This window comes from Haliotis rufescens, unplaced genomic scaffold, assembly GCF_023055435.1.
Source record: "Haliotis rufescens isolate VD_foot unplaced genomic scaffold, xgHalRufe1.0.p SCAF_19, whole genome shotgun sequence".
In the NCBI taxonomy this organism is placed as follows: domain Eukaryota; kingdom Metazoa; phylum Mollusca; class Gastropoda; order Lepetellida; family Haliotidae; genus Haliotis; species Haliotis rufescens.
This window is the reverse complement of record NW_025963879.1, coordinates 156,027-182,111: the sequence shown is the minus strand read 5'-3', so window position 1 is coordinate 182,111 and position 26,085 is coordinate 156,027. Positions and strand designations below refer to the sequence as shown.

Here is a 26,085-nt window from a genome sequence, read left to right as displayed (position 1 = left end):
TGCATTGCGATGAAATAAGTTCTGATGCAATTTGTTCCATGTTGAGTGCAAAAATGGCCTAGATTGCCTAGACTATAAGAATAGGTCTTCAGCAACCCATGCTTGCACTAAAAGGCGACTAACGGGATCGGGGAGTCGCGGACTTCGCTGATGCATGTCATCGTATCCCAATTGCGTGGATCGGTGCTTATGATTGTTTACAGATCGCCGTTATATAGCTGGAATATTGCTGAATGCTGCGTTAAACAATAAACAAATAAATAAGTTACGCCGTTCATAGAGCAATATTATTCTCAGTCAACACCACTGTGCTATTCAGGTTCAGAACAGATAGAAATACATCATGTTTTTCCAAAGAGAATAAAATTGAAATGCGTCGGTCAGGCCCTATGACCTGTTCCACTAAGTGATGTTTGTGCTACGACTGTCATATGTTTATGTGTGGGAGTACATCGTCGTGCAAACATGAGGTTGTGGAACCAGGCCAAGGGACCCCTGGAGATCCGGATGAATAACAGGTCTTCAGTAACCCATGCTTGCGGTAAGAGGCAACTACTCGACTTGTGCTTTCAGACTCATCAGACAGTTGAGCCTTCAGCTGGAGTTGCTCCTATTTCTAAAGGACTTTTGAAGAATGGCCACTGGTCTATATGCTTGTCATAAGAGGCGACTTGCGACTGACAGCATCGGATGGTCAGGTTCTCGGACTTGGTTGATGCATGTCATTGTATCCCAGTTGTGTAGAACAATACTCATAATGTCAATCACAGGATTGTCCGTTCCAGACTTGATTATTTACAGACTGCCTCCCTATGGCTGGAATATTGCGAGTATTGCGTAAAACAACACACAAAACCTAGCCATGGCTGACGAGCCATTGTACCGACCACATGGATGACCAGTGGTTGTTAACCTGTGATGTAGCTGGAATATCGCAGACTGTGACCCTAAACAACACTCACTTAAGAATATTAAATAGCATATAATAAATCATGTGTTTTCTGAAACTCACACCCAGTTACAAAATGAAATAGCACAAAACCAATGTTATACATTTTTACAATTTATTTGAAGCAAAATGTGTTGACAAGATATGTAAAATAGCAAATACATCATTATATCTGATAACAGAAAAGCTTTGCATAATATATATGCATGCACTGCTAGAAGTGTTTGACTTACTCTGTGGTCCAGTGGCTAGAGCCTCATTCTGAAACGGAAGGTTGGTGTTTCTATTCCCTGGCCACCTCATACCAAAATATGTTTAAAGATTGCACTTCTTGTTACCCTGCCTGGTGCTCATTATCAAGAGGAAAAAAACAATGGATGGTAGGCTCGGCGTTGGTACATTGTCAGTATGGTATCCACGTTAAACTGCAGCAGGTATCTCAGTTGGCTAGCACCATAAAACTGGTGTAATCCTGGACAAATACAAGCAGCCACAAACACACACGTTGATATATAAGTGAAATAATCTTGAACACAACATGAAATCCCATTTCACCTCACTTGTAGAAATGTTACGTGTTTCAAATTATTATTATCACCTGCATGGTGACAAAATGATGAACATCACCAGCAGTTCTACCAGTGCATGCATACATATTGAATCAATGTCATAATACTGAAAATATTGCTGAAGTTGATGGACACTGAAAATACTTTATGGACATTTATTAGCAAGTTGATATTGATTGAATTACCATAATCACTGTCGAAAGACTTCTTATTAAGCTGCTTACCCTTATTTAGTATTGTGTATTTGCTTGTTGGAATGAACATATGCTTATTTCACAACACAGATTGCTGATCACTATCTTCTACGATATCCATATCATCATGTGTCAAAACATTACACAACACATACACTGAAGTTCCCATTCTTGAATGTTCAACGCAGATAATCTCCTGAACAGACACAGAAAATTGAATACACTCCAGTGAAAAAGAGACATTTTTTACTTCCAAACAGTTCTTTTAGGCTAGACGTTCTCATTGTTATGAAATCAGTAAAAAGAAATTAAAAACTTCTAGAAACAGCAATTCTGTAATGACCCTAAGAAAGTCTTGGGTCAATTCCTCTTGTCAGAATTGCGTAGTCAAGTAACGATCCCTATGAAAGTTGTATGGCCTTATTGTACATGTATTCAGCTTGGTTTACAGATCAGCCGACTTTCAAAATAAAAACTACAGGAAAAACATAAAATCAGAATGCTTTTTTTAAATGTATCACCAACGGTAAAGATCACTTTGACAAAACCAAAAATTCAAGGGAATTTTATATGACCAAAACAGAAAAACAATATATGTGTCATTACAAGTCCTACTTTAGATTTATTACATTTATAAAAACCAAAAAAAAGGCCAAAACATTTTTATCACCTACTGCCCCCAATCAAATTTTGAGACAAAAAACATCCTGTGCAATGCATTATATTTATTCATTTATTTCAATCTACAACCAAAGTTTTCACTATCAAAATCTGTAAACCCACTAAAACATATACAACTGACAGTTTTTAAATCTGGATAAAATTAGAATTTAGTTAAACTTATAATTAATATCAATGGAGAAAATGATTAAATAATGTCATGATACTACCAAATTACCTAAATATGAAAAGATTGACAATCCCCAAAAGACTAAAATCAGGTATACGTTTATGAAAAGAAATATCAGGAACATGTAATTCTTTCATATAGATTTAACTTACCATAACATTATATGTATGATTCTTAATTCTATTATTACTATTATCATTTATTCAGTTATGAATCAGATATTATATAAATGTTATAACACCCACCATTCAGTGTGTAGACAAGTATGCAATTACAAAAATATTCAATAACGTGTGCAATTAAGTGGAGTCGATCATAGCTTCAAAGGATACTGACAATAATTTATACATGTCTACAACATCAAAATTGTTTCGGAATGTACAATAATGAAAACATTTTCCATGATTACAAAAAAAGGATAAAAAAGTAACCAGTTCTTTAAGAGACCAAAAAGTCTTTGATAGGCATTTAGAAGTTGGTAGAACATGAATATATTCTACTTTCCATGGATAACAACTTAACTTGTTATCAATAAAAACTTAAAATAATCAGTAATAATATTTTGAAAGCAACATGGCTTTCAGTGAAATAGATTTGAGATGACAATTCCTGTGGAGACAAAGTTAATCATGAGCACTGAAACATCTTCCAAGTCATCCACATCAAACTCATGAAATTTGTCTCCACAGGAATAACACTTCGCTCTCTCCACCATTTCCAAGATATTTGTTTTAGGGGCCTCACTTGACAATTCAAAACACCTCAGACATCACCTTCACGATACAAGGATAGTGAAGTAATATTAAAATTGATCATAATCTAGGCATGGCTATAAAGACGATTATCATCCTTGTTTCAGAGCTGTTCATTAGTATGCTAATACCTTGCATAACTGCCTAGTGGAATCTTCTCAAACTGTTCCGGTATTCGCCATACTAAGTGCCCTACTCCAACAACCCCCATCTAACCAACTTCTGGACCTGTCTATAAATATTCTTTATAAGTGTCCCTTAAGACCTAAAATTTACCTGACAGTTCTTGTGTGTAACAGTTCTTTTTCAGAAAATAGCAGCATACCGCAAAGCATATTGCAGGTACTGTAAATCTGGAAATTAATGCGTCTCCAAATTAATACGACTGCTGACCCCTTGCCAAAAATGCGACACAATATCAATGCGACTCAATATCAATGCAACTATACTGATCAATCTCTGAAAACTTATTTAAATTGTTGTGGTGGTTTTAATACGCACCCCTCTTTCTCAATATTAGCATCCAGGGCACTTATTATGGCGATTATGGTAAGTCTTTTCAGGCATCACATTAACAATACAATGCCAGCCAAGTGATATGGTGTTTGAAAATAGTGTTAGAATTGCTTTAAGAGGATAAGTCAGGGATTTATCCAGAATTCCAGACTGTCCATGACAGTAAAAAAATGGTTATTTAGTTAATATTTTCTTCAAATCTGAGGTATTTTATTCTAACTCACAAGAATTCCATAATGCATAACAAGGCATTAATACATGTTCCTCCTTATTGGCCCTGTTATCAGTGAAGTATCACTACAAAACAGAAATTTAGAAATGTTTAATTTGGGAATTTGAACTGACCTATGCTGCTAACTGTCATCGTTTGAGCACATCTAGAAAAATCCCTGTCATAACCTTTGTTTCAAAGCTGTACATTAGGCTCCTAACACCTTACACAACCGTGTTGCAGAATCATCACCAAGTGTTACCTAATACCTGAAGACTGGTTTGACTGGTGTCACATAGATCAGGGACACTTAATGGAGGAGGATTCAAGAAAAACAAGACAAGAAAGACAAAATAAACAGACAGGCACACTGTTATGTTCACAGTACTGGCTTTGGCATTGACAAAATATATGTACAGATTGGTTTTTCTAGACTGATGAAAATCACAATGGTTTGTTAAAAATTCCAACACCCCAAGCACTGACCAGCATATATACCTCATGTAACCATAGCAACATCCATAAATGATATCACATTGTTCTGGAATTGCTCAACATTTATTAAGTCATTCTCAAAAGCAAGTTAAGTAAAATGTCCTGTACATACAACCCTTGAAGTAATAAATAATTCTCATCTTTCCTCCAGGGCAATGCAAGGTTGACACTATTTTCAAAGGGACCACAATGCCAAATAATGCCACATTATTTTCCACCTAAAAACAAAACGATATATATAGCATTTGGGTAAAACCATTATACACTTGTAGAGTTTAAAATAATCACATCCTGGAAGAACATTTTGTGATGTTTTCCTCATAGTTAACCCTTGTTGATCCAGAAAGTGCTGTACCTGTAAACTGTCCCTTCCTCTAAAGGATTGCTAGAGTTACATCCCTTTAATAACATACAGCCATTCCCAAGAGTAACATAGAACCTATAATCAGGCTTCACAACAGATTTATTACTATTTCTTAACCATTTCCTTTTGTAAGGCAGACCCATGAAAAATATAAAAAAAAAAAGTGTGGCTGATTTGGAAACTAGGCGCAGATGTGTACATTCGGCATTTCCTGAATACATGAAGTATAAACCTGATTGCAGACTTGTCCATCAAACCCATCTTAAAAACCAGTGCTTACAATTCTCATCAAACCAACGCCAATAACATAAGCAGAACTTGATGTCATCCATGACCAACCACGAGATCCAACCGTGATCAAGAGTGAAGAAACTGTGACGAGATCCGAGGGAAACAACTCAAGGTAAAAGAGATGTAAAAACAGTAACATGTACGTCAACAATACTGTATATATATAAAAACAGTTATGCTCAGGAGAACTAAATCTGCTTACGTTGATTCACAAATGTTAACAGTTTGAAAATAAAATCTCCGTGAGAACATTACCTTGAATCACCAAAATAATGCTATCATAATCTAACATTGAGCACCATCCAGCCAATCACCTAATCTTGATTATGATCGAGATTACAGGACTATGTACAAGTTCCTTCCCACAATAGTAAAGAAATACTGAAAAACAGGTTTGTCCATCACCTTAACCATTTATACTTAAGCCGATGGCTAAGTTTCTAAAGTCTACATCTACCACCAAGGGCAGAAATTACAAATTTAAGTTGATTACGAATGATTCGTTAGACTACTTTTTCTAGTGATTATTGCACTGATTACAAATTATACATTTCTCTACATGGCAAGAGGTTTGCACTGACAATAGTGGTTGCAAGGCCAGGTTTCCTGCATGTTTTACATGAGATTGCTAATAACTTTCAGATCTTGTTAGAATCCGGCAGCGATGTATCGGTGTGATCAAAGTTCATTCTGGCCCTAAAGAAGCATTGTGGTTCCCAATCCCTGACTTGTATTTGGTTTTAAACATCATCAAACATTGTTTTGAGGTTCAAATGTGTAAACACTTTCGACAAAACATAACCGTCAGAAATGCAATTTTTTTTTAAAGAAATTATTTGTCAGTTAAGTTTCAATAGCTGTTCAATAAACATAGAAACCCTTTCTGCAAGCAAGAGAGCTTCTAAGTTCTCTTTAATTGGATGTCTAACCCATGTCTAACATTAGTCGACAAATTTCATTATTGTTTTTCAACTACCAAATCAAAATCAACAAGATCTTTCATTAATAATTGTCCTCATTGAATAATGCAAGAATCAAATAGATAGTGAAACACTAACGAACAGGCTATACAAGAAAACTGCTTCTTTGTCTTATACCTGAAGACTCAGGGCTCCACATTTATTGTGTCTGAATTTAGAAAAAAAGAAAAAATTCTTTTAAGCACTTTTAATTTTAGGTAGATGGCAACTCTGTAGCAGATCATTCTTATGGGCTAACCCTGAGATTATACTTATTAAAGTGTAGTGCAAACATATGTTGTCTACACTCTTCTCACTCATAAAAATCAGTTAATGGAACCACAATGTTATCCAAGTCTTGTTGTCGAGATATCAAACACCTTATATTACAAACATACCAACTATAGCCTCCATGACTGCTCTCAAATTTTCAAGAAAATCATTCCTTCTACGCCAGAATCCTATCCTTAACAAGTGGACACTCTGTAGACAAGGGAGTCTATTTCCTCCATGAAAACAGTAGAATTAAGACACAAGTAGAGAACACGACACCAATTCGTTGTTATTTTTTTTTTCAAGGAAGCTTTGCAAAAATGACCGGGATACAGATCAACTTATTACACTGATACCCAAGCAGTTGTAATTCAATGCCGTCACTGGAGTTTCCAAGGACCATACTGCTATTACAACCGAACAGATGAACACTATGCTTTCATCTTCATCCTTAATCATTGACCAGTTAACCTTTGCTTGTTACACCTCGACTAATGATTGTTTTAACATGTAAGCAAATCAGGTTCATACTTCAGTACTGGTTTTGGTTGTAACCATAGCTTCCTTGACCCTGATTTGGCGGCATTTGACCCGGCATAGGTCCACCTTGCATTTGCCCTTGAGGCATATTTCCACTCATTTGTCCCTGAGGGGGCATGGACTGTATCTGACCCCCCATCCCCTGGCCCTGGGAGGACATCTGCCCACTCATCTGGCTATTCATTGGGCTCCCCTGCATTGGAGAGTTGGGGGCCATGTTACCCTGGGGTCTGTTGAAAGGATTATAACGCTGCTGGGGTGGTCCCTGACCCTGGTAGTTGGCATATTGTCCCTGTGGGGGCATGTTGGGGGCCTGGGAGTAGCCTGGCTGTTGAGGGAAGGATTGTTGTCCCTGGGGCTGGGAGTAAGGCTGCTGACCACTGAACGGTTGTTGGGGGTAACCCCCCTGGCCCGGTGGCTGGCTGTACTGCTGGCCTGTGAAAGAAGAGAGATACAACATAAGACATACTTAAAGTCATGTGGTGCTGATATCTGTGAGTAGAAAATATTATCACACATGTAAGAATTATTATGAAACATTTTCATTGAATAAAATATTCTGAAAAAAAAGATCATCCAAGGCTCTTTATGAAACTGAAATAAAATGATCAACTCATGAAATATTAAACACACCATTCAGAAAAAAAATTACTGCATTAATTAGTTGTAGATTAATTCAACATTCAAGGGAACATCTTTGGATAAGATTTACTGCAAACATGTCCAGCTGGGATGAAATGAACAAGACATGTACATGTCAATGACGATAAGAGCATAAAATCTACAACTAATCAATACAGGCATAGTAGGAAATATACATCCTCAACAGCGCTACTAACATCAGCATAACAAGGTTTGAATAAGCAACCACAACATGTCAAGACAGTCTGCAACAACCCACAATGATTAAATGTCAACATTAAAAAAATGATAAACCCTCAGGCTGTGAATCAAATTTTTAAAAACAAACCAAATAGAACTGCCATTCTCGTGATATCTTCACTGTTGTCAGCACTAATTTGACCTACTACTGAAATTGTAGTTATTATTTGTCAAATTAATTGACATTTTATTCACAGAAGTTGTTTCCTAACTTAAAACTCCATGCTATTTATGGGACCTGTCACTAATTACACAGGGATGCGAATGTTAGAAAAAACTATATGACGATGAGTACATTGTAATAGCATGTATTGCAATGGTGACCCTTGATGTAATGAAATCAGCAGAATTCAGCAGAGTTCTCACCCCTGATTATAGGTCGTGGGTTGCCTTGAGAGTATGTGACAGGGGTACCTTATTTTGCTTTCATGAGCTCTAGTGTTCATTCTTGACACTTGACTGCAAAGGTTAGGGCCATTCAGAGAATCTGAAGAATCATTCAGTTGATTTCTGATTACATTTGTACATGAAACCTTTCACAGTGAGTTGGGTTTGATTTAAAGCCACTCTGACAGTTTTTCAGTATCACATGTCAGTATTATGCGGGAGGATAGCCTGAAGTGATGCAGGTAAGGTTTACTATTTTGGTAAAGCCTATGAGCACAGGTATTGCACTGACAAACTTGTATCAGGGCAAACCGCGATTCGAACCCACAAACAACTGTGCACTGTGAGTTCTGGCGCCTAAAGACGACTGTGCCACCACAGGTATTTTAACATGGCTTTGTAAAAACCCTTCTGTATTGTTCCTGTCATAAATCAAATACACGTCAACCCTGCAGTCATTGTATCAGTCATAACAATGATAGCATGAATTCAGAAATTTCATGTTCAATTTTTGAATTTGTTTCAGAGGTAGATTTAACAACAAATATGTATATATCCAGCGAGGCTTGTTACTTTAAAATTACTGTCCCTTCTCCAAACTAGTTGGCCTACAACTAAATGGTGGAACCTGAGGTCTTGTAGCCACCTTGCGGGGCTCTGGAAAGTTAAGAACTCTCACCCCCAAAACACCTCTTCCTGCACTGGGATTAAAGTGTTGTTGCACACAACATAAAAAAATGGCGGCCAGTTGTCATTCTACCAAGATGATCAACATGTATCTTTCTTTAAGTTAACCATACACATGACCTCATCCCTCCTACAGATTTTCCCATTGAAATTACATGATTCACAAGCAGTGTCCCATAAATACAATTAAACATACACAGTGAAGGGGTGAAGTTCTGACTAGCCAGATGGGTCATCTACTTTACATTTCAGCAAGCCCTTTGTAACTTTAACTGGCCATGGGCCAATGGGCCAGCACTTAAATCAACCCCTGTTGTTACTCACATTCACCGAGACTCAAGGCCACAGTAAGTATCTTGAATGTGTTCCTTTTTTCAAAAATACAAGCAGAAATGGTGCAATGGCAGAGTTCATAATGAACTCAGATACTCAAAAGTACATTCATCTTCCCATGCCATTCCATTTTAGAGTCTACCATGACATGGTAGAACCCTGCATTCTGATTGGTCTGTCATTGCAATGAATAAGCATTAGACTACCACATCAGCAGTTTAAATATAGTACCAATTTACCAAACAGATGTTACGAAATAGTGTGTTGTTGGGTTGTGGGCCCTTGACTATTTATGGCAAGTGTGGCGATATATTTTTACAAGACCTTATTACCTGTAAAGTTTTCATATTCAAAGCCACACAATAAGTTATCTGCTGAATAAATGAATGATTAAAAGTTTAAAAATTCATTTCTTCACAACTGTAATTATGTGTTTAAAGTAAAGTTTAAGGACGGGTAGAACAGTATTTTAGTTCCAAAAACTAATTATGTGTTAAAGGTAAAGTTAAATGACGAGTAGAACAGTATTTCAGTTCTATCATGGTGTGACATCTGGATGTGAGAGGAAAGGACCAGCTTATGCAGGCCTCAGACGTTTACAGATTTGATGAAACCATCACACATGGGTCCTGTACTGAGAAACAAACAAAAATGATTGGGAGAAATTAGGATTCAAACCCATGCTCATAGGTTATGGCACACCTCTGTGATGCAACTCTGCACAGAGAAGTAGATGACTGGGCCACTCAGGACCCCCTTTTTCTGTTACTAAGGATAATCCTACCTTGCTGTGTAATAATGATGTGCACCATGGAAATAGCCAAGTTATATTTTCCTCATTTAGACAATGATCCTGAAATATATCATTTGTGCTATGTCTTCAAAAAAATGCAATTCTGTTTGAATTCATGCAGTACTAACAGGAAAATATCCCCACGAAGACAGTCTTTTTTTTTTACCAACCAAAAAAAATAAATTAAAAATTTAACACCAGGTTGGCATATTTTTCATACAATGAAAAAAACGGCCACCAACCAATGCCAAATTTTCATATTCATAGCCAGAGTTTTTAATTGTCTACATTATACCAATGTAACCATATTAATGTACACTGACACAATGAACTGTTACCATGGTTATCTGGGATAATGAACCTGAACCAAACTGCACTTTGCACAACACCATGAATACAGGGGAGAGAAGAAAAGCTGTCCCAGTATGACCATAGACTAGAATCTGACTTCAGGACACAACACCAAGGCGGACCAGAGAGGAAAGACTGGTCAGCCATTCACGAGTACATTCAACACTCAATCAGAAATATATACAGAGAAAAGTCAACTCAAAAGGAATATCAATATTGTCAGACACCAGGATCAAAAGGGTCTACACGGGTTGAGAGTTCAACACACAAAAACCAAAAATCTGGACTGTTTCCAAGATTATTCATTCACAAATAGATACTAATTCATGGCTATGCATACAATGGGCATCTTGTAGATGTAGAATAATGTCACACAGAAAATGAATAAAATCATGCAGGTTTCTCACAGACACAGAGTAGGGGAGGAACCAAATTGGAAATTTTGGTACAAGGTGGGAAATGGTCAATTTACATCAGCTCATTTGATACAAACGCTTTTCTATTGTGAGAGTACCACCACTGGAAAGAATACTAATGTGAAGTGATTGTAAGACAAGAGAATGTGATGCATGATCGTTAATAGAATACATCTGGTATTAATTCTGTTAATACAAAATAGCCCTCAATTTTAAGAAGGAATTCAGAATTTGTAGCATACCCATCTGCATTTCCCACTGAACATTATTATCTGAAATACAATACCTTGCTTTAGAGATTCTGTAATTTCAAAGAACAGAGGACAACCAGCATGACCAGTGAATAGAAAGGTACAAAATGTTAGCATGTCTAAAACAGCATCATCTGATAACAAGATTAAAGGACATTCAAATAGACTTTAGGGATGTTTTGACAGTTTGGTTCAGTGAATGATCAACACCTTTTCAACTGAATGAGATGGATTCTGAAAGAAAAGCAGTTTTGTACAACATGATGTGGTCAATCAACACATACTACCAATACAAACACTGGAACCTTGAAATCTTTGTCAAACAGTTTTTCGTAATTTGTAAGCTACAACAAAACCTGAGAATACCTTTGTCTCACCCAAATCCTGATCAGTTTCAAATTAATGGTTGCGATCCATGGTCCGAGTTTTATCCTGGTTGTAAACTATGTATATTCCACTGGGACTCAGGCAATGACTTTGAAAAAGGGATAACAGAAGCTTAACGTTCAGTAAGAAAATTAGTCGTTGTTTTTTCTAAACCAGAAATTGAATTCTTTAGTTTATTGCAGATAATCAATGCCTGAGAACCAAGTACGTATTTTAACCCTATGCCCGGTTGATGAATGGGTTTAAAAGATATTTAGGATGGGGGTGTATATTTGAGTTACAAGTCAGTGTTCGAAACTAAGGGGATCCAAAGTTTTGCCTCATAAACAGGGTTATGACAAGTGCCCTTTGAATTTAATTTGATTAATTTCGAACACTGTGAGTAAAGGAGCATTTAACATGGATAAAACTCAGATGCAGAATCTCTGCTCTGTGAGTGGACATGGCGATCTCAGGTTTCCACTGAATCTACTTTGTCTAGAACTATCTTGTTGCCAGATGAGCATGCCTCAGTCAGACTAACACAGACCCAAACTGCACCAGCGTTGGAGGGAGGGGAAGTCCGCCACTACATGCCAGCCCGCCAGCTATCTGACTGACTGACCGACGCTTAGTACAGTTAGGGCAGAGATGATTAGTTAGCTCTTTAGAGAACAAATACACCAGAATCAGACAGTCATGTCCCAAGCATGATTAGTCTTGTTGGAAAAGGATTAATAGAAATCGGCGAGGTCCCATGTTCTTTGGTCGGCATGCTCAGTTGCAGTGAGCAGTAAGAGAGCAGTTCAAGTCTGCCTTAGTGAGACTGGGCAGGCCTCGTGGACAAAGAAAACACTTGCCCGACAGTAAACACTGGCTGTGACTGGATGGGAGGAGGACAGGGGGCTATGGGTTGGGTCCATGTGGCCACACGTTCCACACGCTCACTGGATGACTTAGTCACGGCTACCGGCACAGCAGATTCGCCATTGGTAGTGGTAGTAGTGGTAGTAGGGTTACTGGAACTCTTGGCTGTGGTGCCCCCACTGCTGGGTTCTTTGGTAGTATTGCTACGAGAGGCCTTATCAGCCGCTTTCCTTTCCCTGCGCCGACGAGACTGCTCTTGGCGGCCCCGCATGTCCTCCCAACGCTCGGGGGACCAACCGCGACAGATGTCACAAGTGTTTGACTGTGTGCAAGTCAGACAGGTGGGACACTCGTCATGCTCGTCCTCCGGGCTAAGAAAATGGCCACGAGAGTCTCGTCTAACTGGGGGGGAGGAGTTAGTGTTGGAAACTGAAACTAGAAAACATGCTGAAACATTTTCAAAAGAACACTGTCTGCATTGCCCACTTTCTTGTTACAATGATCGTTTTGGTTACTATGTTAGCTGCGATAACCCACCAACATTAATGATTAGCAATATCCTGGCATGGTTAAGAGTAGGTTAAAGTTATGTATCTACAGGTAAACCCTCAACCTGATTAATTGAAAGAAGTAATATGAAAAGTGGTTCAACCATGACAGAGTTCCTTCGAGTGGAATTGGAAATAAAAAATCCCCCGAAACGAGATCAAACATTTATAAATAACATTTCCCCCGAATACTTAGCATTCTGAAAAGTGCAACCGTAAATAAGCCATAACTTGACCCTTTTGATCCATGTCTTCAACCTCAATGAACACCAAACAAACAAACATCAAAACAAACAAACTGCCATGCTACCAGACAAGAAAATTTCACAAACCATGAATGCAAACAGCCCTATACAGTGCATCCTCTAAATCTGAATCTATATGAGCCTAGGGTACACTACGTAAGGAGGGCATTGTCACTGACCATGCAAACTACAGTAGTCATAATACCGAAGTAATTTGATGCAAGGCATTTGCAGTCATCAAAGTATAAATACTGATTCAACGGGCAGCTAGATCTATGAACTATTCAATAGCAGACACAAAAAGGACATGATAAATAGTTGAGGATGCACTGTCGGCTTAATGTGAAGTTGATAATCACCTTGCGGAGACCGCCGGTAGGATGATGGAGGCATCTGGCCCCTTGGTCCGCCCATAATGGAATTACTCTGAATCCCACTCTGGTTGTTCATCATCATCTGGCTGCTGCTGCTCTGTGACATCAGCGGCTGTTGTCCCTGGGACATCATCGGCTGTTGTTGGGACATCATCGGTTGTTGCTGGGACATCATAGGCTGAGGCTGCGTCATCATCGGCTGAGGTTGAGACATCATGGGCTGTTGCTGGGACATCATGGGCTGTTGCTGACTGGGGTAGCCACCAGGAGGTTGTTGCTGTTGCTGGGGAGGCAGTGTGTACGTCTGGTTGCCCATGCTCCCATTCTGATTAGTCATCCCCTGACCTTGAAAAAAAAGGGTCAACTTTACATTAATAACAATAATAATAATAATCATCCATTTATATGGGGCTGTACTCCTTGCATAAAGATGCACAAAGTGCTTAGACATTATTACTCCTTCTTGGAATAATGGAATAACTGCCCTTCTCAAGGTTCTTCTCTCATAACAGGCGTCTTGATTTACATCAGGATCGATTAGTTCAAATGTGTTAGAAAGTATGCTTTTCAAACGAAATGCACTGCAATATTTTTTTCTATGTTCGGGTATAATGGGTAAAAAGATATAACAAGTTTCGTTATTATTTGCATTGTTTAACCTAACATAGACACAGAAATTCATTCACAAAGTATGTTTCCCTTCAAAATTGATTACCAAAAAAGCAGATATGCAGAAGCAATTTCACTATCACTTTGTTATCTCCCCTGCATTCATGGCTACAAAATGGCAGTGACTGACCATGCTGACTGGTTGCTATAGGATCTGCAGACAATCAGTGTCAATCACAGTCAAACACTTTAGCTCCTAGTATATCCAGCGTTAGAAATTGGCGCTAGTCCTGTAGTCCTTGCCAAACTGCCCAATAGTTAAGGTATCATAAGGACTAGTAGAAATTTGCCATTTTTAAGGGTTTTGCTAAATGTTATCATTATAAGGACTAGTGGACTAAATATGTTAGTTTCTACCCCTGATATTGCAATACAGATACCTATATCGCAATATATTGCAATACAATTGTTTTGCCAATACACAGCCCTAGCTAATGGTCATTACCTTGAGGCAACATGTTGCCCTTGGCTTGCTGCTGAGCTGATTGTTGCGGACCCATCTGAGGCCGGGGGAATCCGGAGGTGCCACCAGATTGCTGGGAATTTCCCATAGGAGCAGAGAAGCCGGCCTGACTGCTGACTGGGGGCATGCCTGGCCCTGCCTGGCTCATCTGGTTACCGCCTTGCATTGAACCGGCTAAAATAAGACACATCAATGAGGAAGATGTTACTCCATCTTTTGTAATATTCTAGTTAACACTAGGGGAACACCGAAATGGGCCTCATGGGGACAGCAAAAGCCATTCTTTCTTTTAGTTGAAGCTGGTGCAATTCTAGAGGGACCAGTTGTTTTCTTCCAAAATCTGTTTTTTAATACACAAACCACTTGTGTGAAATGAGCTACAACTAGTGGGGTATGACCTAAGGAGTCTATTCCAGGGTCTGCTTTACACATAACAATTGTACAAGCATGTGTGTACAACTTGAAGAATTTCTACAACAGACTTTGTTTCAGCCCATGAATGGCTGGTCTTATTCAAACACGACAGAGCTCTTTACCTTGTGTCATGGGGTTGGGCATATTCCCCGGGGCCCTCATCTGCGTCATCTGGGGGGTCGGCTGAGGCATGGAGCCAGGGGCCTGACTTCCCTGACCAGGGGCCTGCAAAATTAGCGAGGTTCACCATTCCATATCAACATGATCAAAACTATACATGAAATGATGGAGATATGACACTTTTAATGTTATAAACACTACTTGTCGCTGTAATCTTGCTAATTTTATAAACACAACACATAATTTAAGTAATTCTAATGAAAAGGTGGGCACACAAAACCTCATATAACCTGCAACATATTGATAACTCATAAATATACCACTGACACATCACACACAAGCTGCTCACACTGAAGGTGTTTGTGGTTCACACGTCATTATTTATATTGTGTTCCCTGTAATAATCATAAAATATCTAGGGATGAGAATAGATATTTTCCTTTTACGCTGAAATGTCTTTTCAATGGAGCGCGGTCCATAATTTGGGGGTGTTTATAGGAGGTTATCAAAATTTAACAAATTTGTGTTCAAGATTCTCATCCATGAATATCAAAGAAGGCCACTTATAAACACCACACACAACTAGCTAAAATTGTAGCCATCTATCAGAAGTAATAAAGAAACTTCAAACGCCAGTGAATCTAAAACCTTCTAAAAACAGTAATATACCCCATTCTGAGCTGCTCTTTTCTGGGAAAACAACTATAATACACCCAATAAAATATAGACTAGCATGTACAATTTTGGTGTTAGTAGGAGGCACTCATAAAGAGTACATAGAGACTGGTCTAGAAGTTGGTCAGGGGCCCTTATAGGAACAGAGCGTTCAATACAGCAAATATGGTAAATCATTTAATCTGGTGTCTTTCCATGGAATTAAAAGCAAATATATTTCCTTATGAATGCCGTATTCGACGTAACAAGCGCCCCGCTCTAATAAGCGCCCACAGCGATATTTGCTAATATATTGGCTAGTAAACAATCCCAATTAGCACCCTTTCGATTGATCAATGCACACAGGACTTATTTATTCGTGTATAATACGCACTTGTGTGTCATATGCCCCTAATTACGGGCAATTAAATTCTGGAAAAATATATCTGTCGTGTGTAATAAGCACAGACTTTTCTTTTGTATCATTTCAGGCTGTCAGCATAAAGCACGAAATTTACAATCTCTCAACACTTTCACCAAAATTATATTCAAATAAGAGCCCCCTATTTCTAATTTTGAGAGCGCACTGGGCGCTTATTACGTCGAATACAGTATCTTGTAGTCCGAAAAATGGGTAACAGGGGTGGGCGGTTATACGTATAGTTGGATGTTTACTCAGTCATAATCCCAAACTAAATGAACGTAGGAAACAAGACAAATAGGGAGGGTTGAGCATGTCGGGGGAACTGGTGAGGCTTAACGTCACGTTAAAGAATATTTCACTTATATAGTAACATGTATGCATGTGTATGTGTGGCTGATTGTACTAATCTGGACTAATGTCCATTTTATTGTGCTTAATACCAGTTTCATAGTGCCAGCCCACTGAGATAACATGGATACCCTACTCAGATGTTCATAACAGAATCGTCCGAAAATTAGAATTTCTGTATTAACAGGGTCCAGACTAAAAAGGTTTCACTGTATCCTTTATGTCTCCCTAAAAGGACAACAAGCACTCACTGGCAGCAATGCGTGCACATTCTGATTAGCATCTGCAATTGTAGCCAAATAGACCAAGTTCCGGTGCAGTATCTGTTGGTATCTGAAACAGAAATATTCATTGTCAAGTCTTGGTAACTTCGGAAGGTATTACTATTACATAAAAAAAAAAAAAAAAAATGTTTCTACTAGCCCTTAGGATAAAAAAGGTATCTTAAGGGCTAGTTGAAACATATTATTTTGAACAATAACAAAACTGGTCTGGGCTCAAGCTAATTTATACCCCTTATTTCTGATGAATGTCTAATGCTGTGTTTTTGTTATAAAGATTCATATGAAAAATCTCATTGTTGTACTCTCAATTCTTGAATTGCCCAACATTCTTAACATATCTTTGGAGTACATGTACCGGGTATATGGCAACTCATATCAAGACAATCAAACATGTGCTTCCTTTCGTATTTCCTTCTTCTTAACATCTGAATGATAATCTTAGCAAAGCAGTCCTTGTTCCCTGGACTTTGTTGGCATACTCATTATTTCAGTCGATAGATCTTAAGAGCAACAATCACGGCCATGTTGCTTTAAAGATATCTTTGTCATTTTCAGAGTACAGAAGTAACGATACAGTGGGGTCGCAATACGATACGTATCCCGATACTAGGGGTGCGATAAGAGGTATCCCAATATAGTTGTTTTACTTCACAAGTTGATATTCATTCTTTTTTGCAAGTGAATCACGCCCCTAAAACACTTGGTAACAAATTTCAGAGATCAGTTACTGTAGGGCAGAAATATATTGGCTAAAGGGCACTGTGAATGTTGTGCTTTTTATGTCCAATTATGAAATTCTACAGAATCTGCATAAGCTGGAGGTTGAACAGTTTCTCTTCTTATTCCCAAGTTTGTACACCAACATAACTTCCCATGAAATGTATTGTATGTATCGAGATGCAGGGTCAATAAATTGATGTACATATGTCTCGTAACACAATACAACAATGTATCACTATACCGTTACACAACTATTTCAGTGATAATGCTACCAACGGTGCATTAACAAATTGATACAATACCCTCACACACTGTTTACTGAAATTTCAATTGACTGGTAATTGTATATTCAGTACCAACCACACTACCACAAATGTCTTATCTCAATCCTATTGTTAGGGATGTTCATATTACAACATCAATGTCTCAAGCTAGAAAACATTGAGGAGTGGGGGGAAGAGATTAATGGGTGACCTTGTTAACAAATGAGCAACAGAGCTCCGGATAACTTTGAGGCCTGACCTGGGCGAAAAACATAACAGGTCCCAAGTAACAAGAATTCTGACTGTGGCTTTAAACTTTCACCCACTCATGAGAAAATTAAAAAATGTGACAATTATGTATTGTAGTATGCAAGCAAGAATACTGCAGACATGAGAACCTTCTCTAACAGTTCTGTAGAGTGAGTGAGTTGGGTTTAACGCCGCTTTTAACAGTATTACGGATATATCGTGGCATGTCGGCTTAATATTGGAGGAAAGTCCAAAGTGATGCAGGTCTCGGACGTTTACCACTTCGGTGAAACCCACGAGCATGGGTATGGTGCTGACAACCTAGAAACATAATTGGGGCGAACCGGGACTCGAACCCACAATCATAGGTTTCTGGCGTGCCCAAGGGATGCAACAATGCACAGCAAATTGCAGCGCCTTAGACTACTGGGCCACCAGTGCCCCAAAAATTCTTTAGAGAGTAAGTGTGGATTTATGCTGCATTTAGCAATATTCCATCAATATCACGACAGGGAACGCCAGAAATGGTCTACACACATTGTACCCAGGTGCAAAATCGAAACCTGGGTTTTTGGGGGGGTGTGACAGGCGAACACTTTAACCATAAGGCTACCCCCACCACCTCTTGTGCACAAAACAGGGCAGTGATTAATTGTCATCATGGTCAGGTCAAGTTCCCTTTCACCAGCAAAAAATCATGCCTGTCCTCAGCGTTCAACACTTAGTCGGTTACACTAGGAAAAGATAACTTACTGCATACATTCTTGAGCTTTCCCACTGTTTTGATAATCAATTATTGTCTGTATTAGTTGATTGTTTTCATCCAACATCTGCAATGGAAGAGAAAAAAATCATTAGAGATTGGTACTTGGAGTTGGATCACAAGTACATATAATATGTTTTTTCCCAATGTTTGTATGAGCTATGAAACACCATATTTATCAGTCGTTGTGTTCAAAAGAAACAGGGTTTTGTGTCTTGTTGACCAACTCAAGGCAATCGGTGCACAGGTCAGTCTGAAAACAAAGCTTCGGTCTCATGCACTACAAATATTAGGTTCCCTTGTCAATTCCCTCAATCTGTATGAATGAGGTCGGCTGGCGAGCTGACCTTACAACGGTCTACTATCAACGGCGTGACTATGTACACAGTTCGTATTGGACATTTGCCTAATCAAATAATGTCGACCCAAGGGGAGATCCGGTCATCTGACATAATAATGCATTATTCCTGATTTATATGAAAGTATAGCAAGGAGTTTATGGCAAGTAGAGACCGATGACAGCCACGATCTAAGAATCTCTGTTGAACAAAGGATGGGTTCTTCGTTGCCGTATGTTTGCAGAAACCCACATTCCTCTTGCAAACCCGAGGCAACCATATTTGATCGATAACTTACTTTCTGAATCGTGGTTTGATTTGGAGGTTGCCCTTTTTGCTTCTGTTGGGGTGGCACGAACGCGAGTGACATCTTGGTAGTTGATCACTGCGAAGTCCCAAACCGAATGATAATATCGGCAAAATGTGATGTGGGAGAGCGAGAGACAAAGGCCTGTCTCTCCAGTCCGCGCACTCGTTCGTCTGCAGTCAAATTTGATCGAGACCTAATTGGATGGAAGCATGCATAAATATATAATGTTTCTATAAGACAAAATAAATGTTAATAATTCAGAATTTTTAAAAATGCGTACAATATGCAGGATGAATATGCAGAAAAATAAAAGCACATTTGTTTTAGAAAAAAAAAATATTCAGTGCGAGCTGAAATTCACCTACTTCCTGTGAAACAGCAAAACTGAAAAACTAAGCATGTCGTCGAGATACGATAGAGCCATTACCGTTTTCTCACCCGATGGACATTTGTTTCAAGTAGAATATGCCCAAGAAGCAGTAAAGAAGGGCTCTACAGCGGTATTTTTCTTTATGTTTTGCTGTTTTTGTCGTGAAATTGTTATTTTAGGCGTATGTGTTCATAAAGCGCAATGAGAAGGCGATGACAAATCATAATGATTATCACGATCGCATTTTTTTTCATATTGTTTTCAACTGACGGAATCATTCATATATGGTTTTGGACTTACTTAAGCATAACATTTAACAACCGTTTTCACAGCAAAATTGTGTGTTTTCAGGTTGGTGTTCGGGGTAAGAACATCGTTGTTCTTGGTGTTGAGAAGAAAGCGGTTGCAAAATTACAGGAGGAACGGACAGTGAGAAAGATAGCATTGTTGGATGATCATGTCGCACTGGCATTTGCAGGTTGGTTGATACTCAACATGAGATTGCCTCTTGGTTTGCATAGGGCGCAGTCGCCTGTCATCTTGCTTGAAACAAAGGTATAACTTTGATATTAATTCAATATTCACTAATTTCCCAAAACATGCAGTCTGTGCGAAAAACTTTTGAGTCTACTAGCTTCATCTGTACCCATTGAGATTCTTAACCTCAGAAAATGGCTAACTCATAGCGAAAATTCCTCTCTGATTCAAACCTGATTTGGAGCATTCATACTTCATTTGGATGACAAGTACACAAATTTGGATTGCCTGTACACACATTTGGAGGATTCATAGCCATTTCATTTCATATTTGTTGCAATTGTAACAAGTCAGGCACATCCCTAACTTCACATATATATACCATGTATACCAGTTTACAGTTTGGGCACTTTTAATTCACTACACTCTTATAGACACTTTCATAGCAATCATTATGTATTCATAGCACTATTTTCACAAATACAAACATTTTGAGCACTTCAATAATCCCCATACAGTCATTCATTATACATTTCAAACATTCAATCACTCATGATGTTGATTGGGATAATTGGAGATTATCCCCAGAATAAGAGCCAATTAACACATTCATTGTCTCTCACAAGCAGTTCACACGTACTGACCGGTGGTCTTAGTCCTCTTTCTATGGCCTTGTTATCCGAGTCACTGCTTATTGCGACATTGTAGATAAACATATGTATGCTAATCCCTCAACCTGCAAATTATGACCTGGTTACGTGTTTCCCTTCCGCAGGTCTCACAGCAGATGCAAGGATACTGATCAATCGTGCAAGGATCGAGTGTCAGAGTCACAAGCTGACAGTAGAGGACCCAGTCACATGTGAATACATCACACGGCATATTGCACAACTGAAACAGGCAAGTTTCCCCCTCTTGTCAGACAGGATTCCATTCTAGAATATGTCCCCAACAACCTAGGCTTGTTAACAGACTAAATGGATCGGTGGTCATGTTTAGTGACTTGGTTGATTGTGTGTGTCATTGTACCCCAATGATGTGGGACGTTGTTCATGTAAGTCTTTGGTTTTTCCTGTCCAGATTATGTTATTTACAGGCCGAAGTGATATAGCTGGAATCTTGCTGAGTGTCATGTTAAACAACAAACAATCAAACCAGAAGAACTTTGCAGACCAAATGTTTGACATACTGAAAACTTTATCTCGAACTTACTGTGTTTGAAAAAAAACTTAGCTATGATCGAAATTTCTTTCGTTATGACTGTTAAATTGTCAACGTCATTGTGTTATTTTTGCAGAAATATACACAGAGCAATGGCAGAAGACCATTTGGTTTGTCAGCACTGATTATTGGCTTTGACTATGATGGGACTGCCCATCTTTACCAGACAGATCCATCAGGAACATATCATGAATGGAAGGTATGTACTAGCAGATTCTATAATGAAGATTATATCTATCTGTATTATTTATTGCATTGCCATTGAAATTGTTGGAATATTGCTACCCACTCTCCTACTCTTCGCCTGCATCAGAAAAATTATGACGGTTTGGAGATGTTCTGACTGTCTAGACTGGCACCGCCCTCCCTCACCTACTTCATGGAAACACCGGACTCTATCATTAGTGTCAGTTCAACCTGTTGCTCAAGACAATTGCCATCTTATTAATGTTCAAGATCTGGAATATTACCCCACTCGAAATGGACATTATCAAGGGAATGAAGATCGACTGGATCGTGGGCCAAATTGTTCCCAATGCGATCGACAGAGATTTGACGATTTAGTCATTTTCTGACTTATTTACATGCAACAGATATCCCGAAGATTATCTTGCTGATGCACTTGTCACGTCAGGCATTCTACAAGCATCTGACTGCCTCTACTCGATTATTCTTCGGAACTCGCATCACCGCTTCATGCGTCTACCATACAGTTCAAGCTGGATTGTCATGTGATGGGTTTTGTGTGTGTGGAGCTTTTTGACCATGTGTTCGGCAATACTGCAGTATTTCCTGGCCCTGCACAAGGGTGATTAACATACCACGCGCCAAGATTTCTCTGCTTTTGTAAACAAAACCGATTATGCTGGAATTGGAACAGATGAATCTAATGCGAGCCGTGAGGTGCATTTATAGTCATATTTTTCGATGGCTGCTCGTTAAGTCATTTACACATACGAACCTCCCTTTGTCATTGCCTCAATTGAAGATCGGGAGTTGGTGTATATAGTCACTTTGATTTGGCATGTGTTCCTGATCTAATCACCCGCCTGGTCCCAATCACCCTTCTTCGTATGATCATTCAATCAGAGAATTATATATAATCAGCCTCGATCTTGAAGATACAGCTTTGACTTTATAATACTTGACCAACGATCGAGAGCGCACTTATTAGATCTATTGGGCGTCGATCTGCAGACTAATGCATCTCCACATCAACAACTAGAAAATTAAAAAAAGTGGTGTTATACAGGCCCGAGATCCTTCATGCTTTACTGCTCATGATCCAGTCAGACAATCTCTCAGTCGTCTGGTACATCAACAAGATTGGCTCCTCCAAGTCGACGTCCACATTGTTACTGACCCTCAACTTCTTCCTCTGGTTGATCGACTGCCTGAACATAAAGGTCTGAGCAGGGCAATTTCCCGGGATCCACATTGTCGCCAAATGTTATCTCAGTGGGCTAGGACTGTAAAATCGGCATAAGTCCCAGTACAAGGTGAGAGAGGGAGAGAGTGAAACACATGCAGGCACGCACGCCGGCACACACACACGTCGCTATATAAGTGCAATAATCTTGAAAGTGACATTAAACCCTATTCCACCTAACCTTACCTTTTATGGTCTTGTTATATTGCTGAGTGAAACATTAATGAATATTCAGTCATTCTCATTTTTCTTGATTCCAGGCCAACACAATTGGAAGGAGTGCTAAAACCGTGAGAGAATTCCTCGAGAAACACTACACAGACGAGCTGACACAAAATGAAGATGAATGTATCAAGTTGACACTCAAGGCTCTGTTGGAGGTGGTTCAGTCAGGTGGCAAGAACATGGAGGTGGCAGTCATGAGGCGGGGCCAACCACTCAAGGTACAACCACACTGACCATTTTTTATCTAGTTTCAGCCGTAAATGTGACAGTCAGAAACAGACGAGGAAATGAATACTGTAAATTATGAAATTAATGAGTCACCAAATTATTGTGAGTGTCAACCCCTGGTCTAAAATTCATGAAATTAATGCGAGTAGCCCTACCATTGAACTTTTAAATAGTAACACCAAGACTGTAGTCTTAGAATTCCAATCTGCAGTGGCTATGAATGACAGCTGTTTGTTTGTTTGTTTGTTTGTTTGTTTGTTTGTTGTAACACCCCACTCGGCAATATTCAAGCTATGTGACAGTGGTCTGTAAATGATCAAGTCTGGACCAGACTATCCAGTGATTGACATCATGAGCATCGATCTATGCAATTGGGATACGATGACCTGCATCAACCAAGTCAGGGAGCCTGACCACCCGATCCAATAGTAGCCTCTTACGACAAGCATAGACCCTTTTTACAGCAAGCATGGGTTGCTGAAGACCTATTCCAAAACAGATCTTCAAGGGTGAATGATAGCTGACGAACGTTGAGACTTACGAAAGAAAGAGCTTGTGCACTTTCCTTACCCATATGGCAGGAAGGTTTCAGTAAAATGCATTCTTACAAAGTGTAGCTTGAAATGTTGGCCTCATATTTGTTGAACTCTTTTCAGATGCTAGATTCTGAGGAAATAGAGAAGTATATAACAGAGATTGAGAAGGAAAAAGAGGAAGAAGCAGAAAAGAAGAAGCAGAAGAAATAAACAGATGTTTATTAAATAAATTCGCATTCCCATACTCTGGCCAGATGATCCATTCTTCACACATTTGTTACAGCTGACAAGAGTGGTAGGAGGAACAAAGGCTATAATACCGAGCAAATAAAACCTGCATGTTGCAATGACCAAAATTGTCCCAGCCTTAGCAGTTAGTAGGGATGTCACGATACATATCGCAATACTTAATTTACGGCAGTGTTGCGTGAATTTTACATTTCAGATGGCATAAACACTAGTAAGAAGGCTTGAAATAGCAGAAGTTGCTCAAACAAAAAGAGCTTCAATACTCACGTTTCAGTGATTGTGATGCTGCTTTAAATTTTCCTTGTGTGAAAACAATACAGGATTAAAATATGATCCATGTGAGTATGCATCGTGTATCATAACAGCTGAGAATATTATCAGTGCATTGGTGAATCGTGACATCCCTATTAGTTAGTGACATTTCAGTTTATGAATAGTGTGCACTACTTCACAGGTTTGTGAACTCTACGTACCTCCATCACCTGTGAATATGTAAACTGCTTTGTGTTGTGGTAGTGGCACGTAAAGCCTACAGTTGCCTGATACAAGAGCATTGAAAGAGCATATGACCGCAAGGCTATGGCACATGGTGAACGAGAAGTATGGCTGTATGTTCGATGTAATCTGGGCATTCACTGGTCTGAGGACGTTCTGGTTTCCCAGGCCCTGTCGTGATTCCTTAGTTAAAAATAGCAACTACTTTACAACTTACTTTACATTATGTAACCACAGGTGATAGAGAAACCTGTGAAGTATGGACGACAAGTTTCATAAGCAAGGCTCTTTTCATGTAAGAAGATAAGTTATTTTAATTGGGCCATGTTCTTTAGCTTAAGGAGTCAGCAATGTTGTGTAAGTCACCTGAAACTGTACAAGAAGTGGAGGCCATTGTCTTGTTGTAGCGGAAGTGTGAAAGAGTGAGTTCAGTCTATCTGATATGCTTGGCTAAGGGTGTGGCGATGGATAGGGATCTGCATCAAATGTGCTCTAACATTTCACATTTTCACAATGAACATCAATTTGTTGTATTATACTTAAAGCAAAAATAAAGCATTCATTGAAAATAGAACTTGGTATGTTGTAATTGTTTGGGTTTTTTTATCTTATACACCGAATGTAAAGAACCCTTCTTCACCAACTTATGTGATTTTGCTGAATCCACAGAATCCTGTGCTTGTCAAGAGCAAACTAAATTCAGGATGTGAAAGTTGCAGGACTGACTCGCTTTGCAATATTTCTTAGCAGACCTACATCACTCGAAAAATATCAATTTTGATAACACCTTTTGGTGAGAAAAACAGTGCATTTGACTGGTGCTGATTTATCCAGCCAGTCTTAGAGACTGATGTTCAGCCCTTAGTAATATGAAATGTTTGTGAAAGTTCCCAAATTTTATTTCCAAATTACAAAGCATGTGAACAGCCAAATAGCCGTCGACAGATATTTTCTACGTCTTTTTAGGTGTTTATTCAAAGTGCTAAAGTGGTTTGATGCAGTTTGCAAGGTAAGTTGGTTGGATGGTTTGTTGTTTAACGCCGCACTCAGCAATATTACAGCTACGGTATTTGACGGCGGTCTGTAAATAATCGAGTCTGGACCAGACAATCTAGTGATTAATATCATGAGCATCGATCCACGAAATTGGGATAGATGACATGCATCAATCAAGTCAGTGAGCCTGACCACCCGATCCCGTTATTTGCCTCTTATGACAAGCATAATCGCCTTTTACGGCAAGCTTGGGTTGCTGAAGACCTATTCTACCCCAGATCTTCACTGGTCAAAACTGAAAAGGATTGTCAGTAGAGGGAAAGTTAAGACTTAAAGTAAGACTCTTGTTGTTACAATATAGATCTTTAGTATCAATC

The 26,085-nt window shown here is 38.9% G+C and overlaps 2 protein-coding genes across 4 annotated transcripts; one reads left to right on the top strand and one right to left on the bottom strand.

The window, feature by feature from the left end:
• Nucleotides 1-1,050: 1,050 nt before the first annotated feature.
• LOC124142581 (protein SSXT-like) lies at nucleotides 1,051-19,652 on the bottom strand. 3 transcript variants are annotated; one of them, XM_046511148.2, is made up of 8 exons: nucleotides 19,471-19,652; nucleotides 18,825-18,901; nucleotides 16,807-16,888; nucleotides 15,132-15,234; nucleotides 14,578-14,769; nucleotides 13,449-13,808; nucleotides 12,290-12,731; nucleotides 7,062-7,398 (listed from the first exon to the last, which is right to left on the bottom strand). In XM_046511148.2, the coding sequence occupies exons 1-8, from the start codon at nucleotides 19,540-19,542 to the stop codon at nucleotides 7,206-7,208; spliced, it is 1,521 nt and encodes a 506-aa protein (XP_046367104.2). In that variant the 5' UTR covers nucleotides 19,543-19,652; the 3' UTR covers nucleotides 7,062-7,205. The 3 variants fall into 3 exon arrangements, with proteins under 3 accessions (XP_046367106.1, XP_046367104.2, XP_046367105.2); XM_046511149.2 differs by having other exon boundaries at nucleotides 12,290-12,725; XM_046511150.2 differs by lacking the exon at nucleotides 12,290-12,731 and having other exon boundaries at nucleotides 1,051-7,398.
• Nucleotides 19,653-19,838: 186 nt separating this feature from the next.
• LOC124142580 (proteasome subunit alpha type-7-like) lies at nucleotides 19,839-25,280 on the top strand. The gene is made up of 6 exons (XM_046511147.2): nucleotides 19,839-19,982; nucleotides 20,204-20,330; nucleotides 21,105-21,229; nucleotides 21,627-21,749; nucleotides 23,240-23,422; nucleotides 24,089-25,280. Exons 1-6 carry the CDS (start codon nucleotides 19,881-19,883, stop codon nucleotides 24,176-24,178), a joined length of 750 nt encoding a protein of 249 aa, XP_046367103.1. The 5' UTR covers nucleotides 19,839-19,880; the 3' UTR covers nucleotides 24,179-25,280.
• Nucleotides 25,281-26,085: the final 805 nt, after the last annotated feature.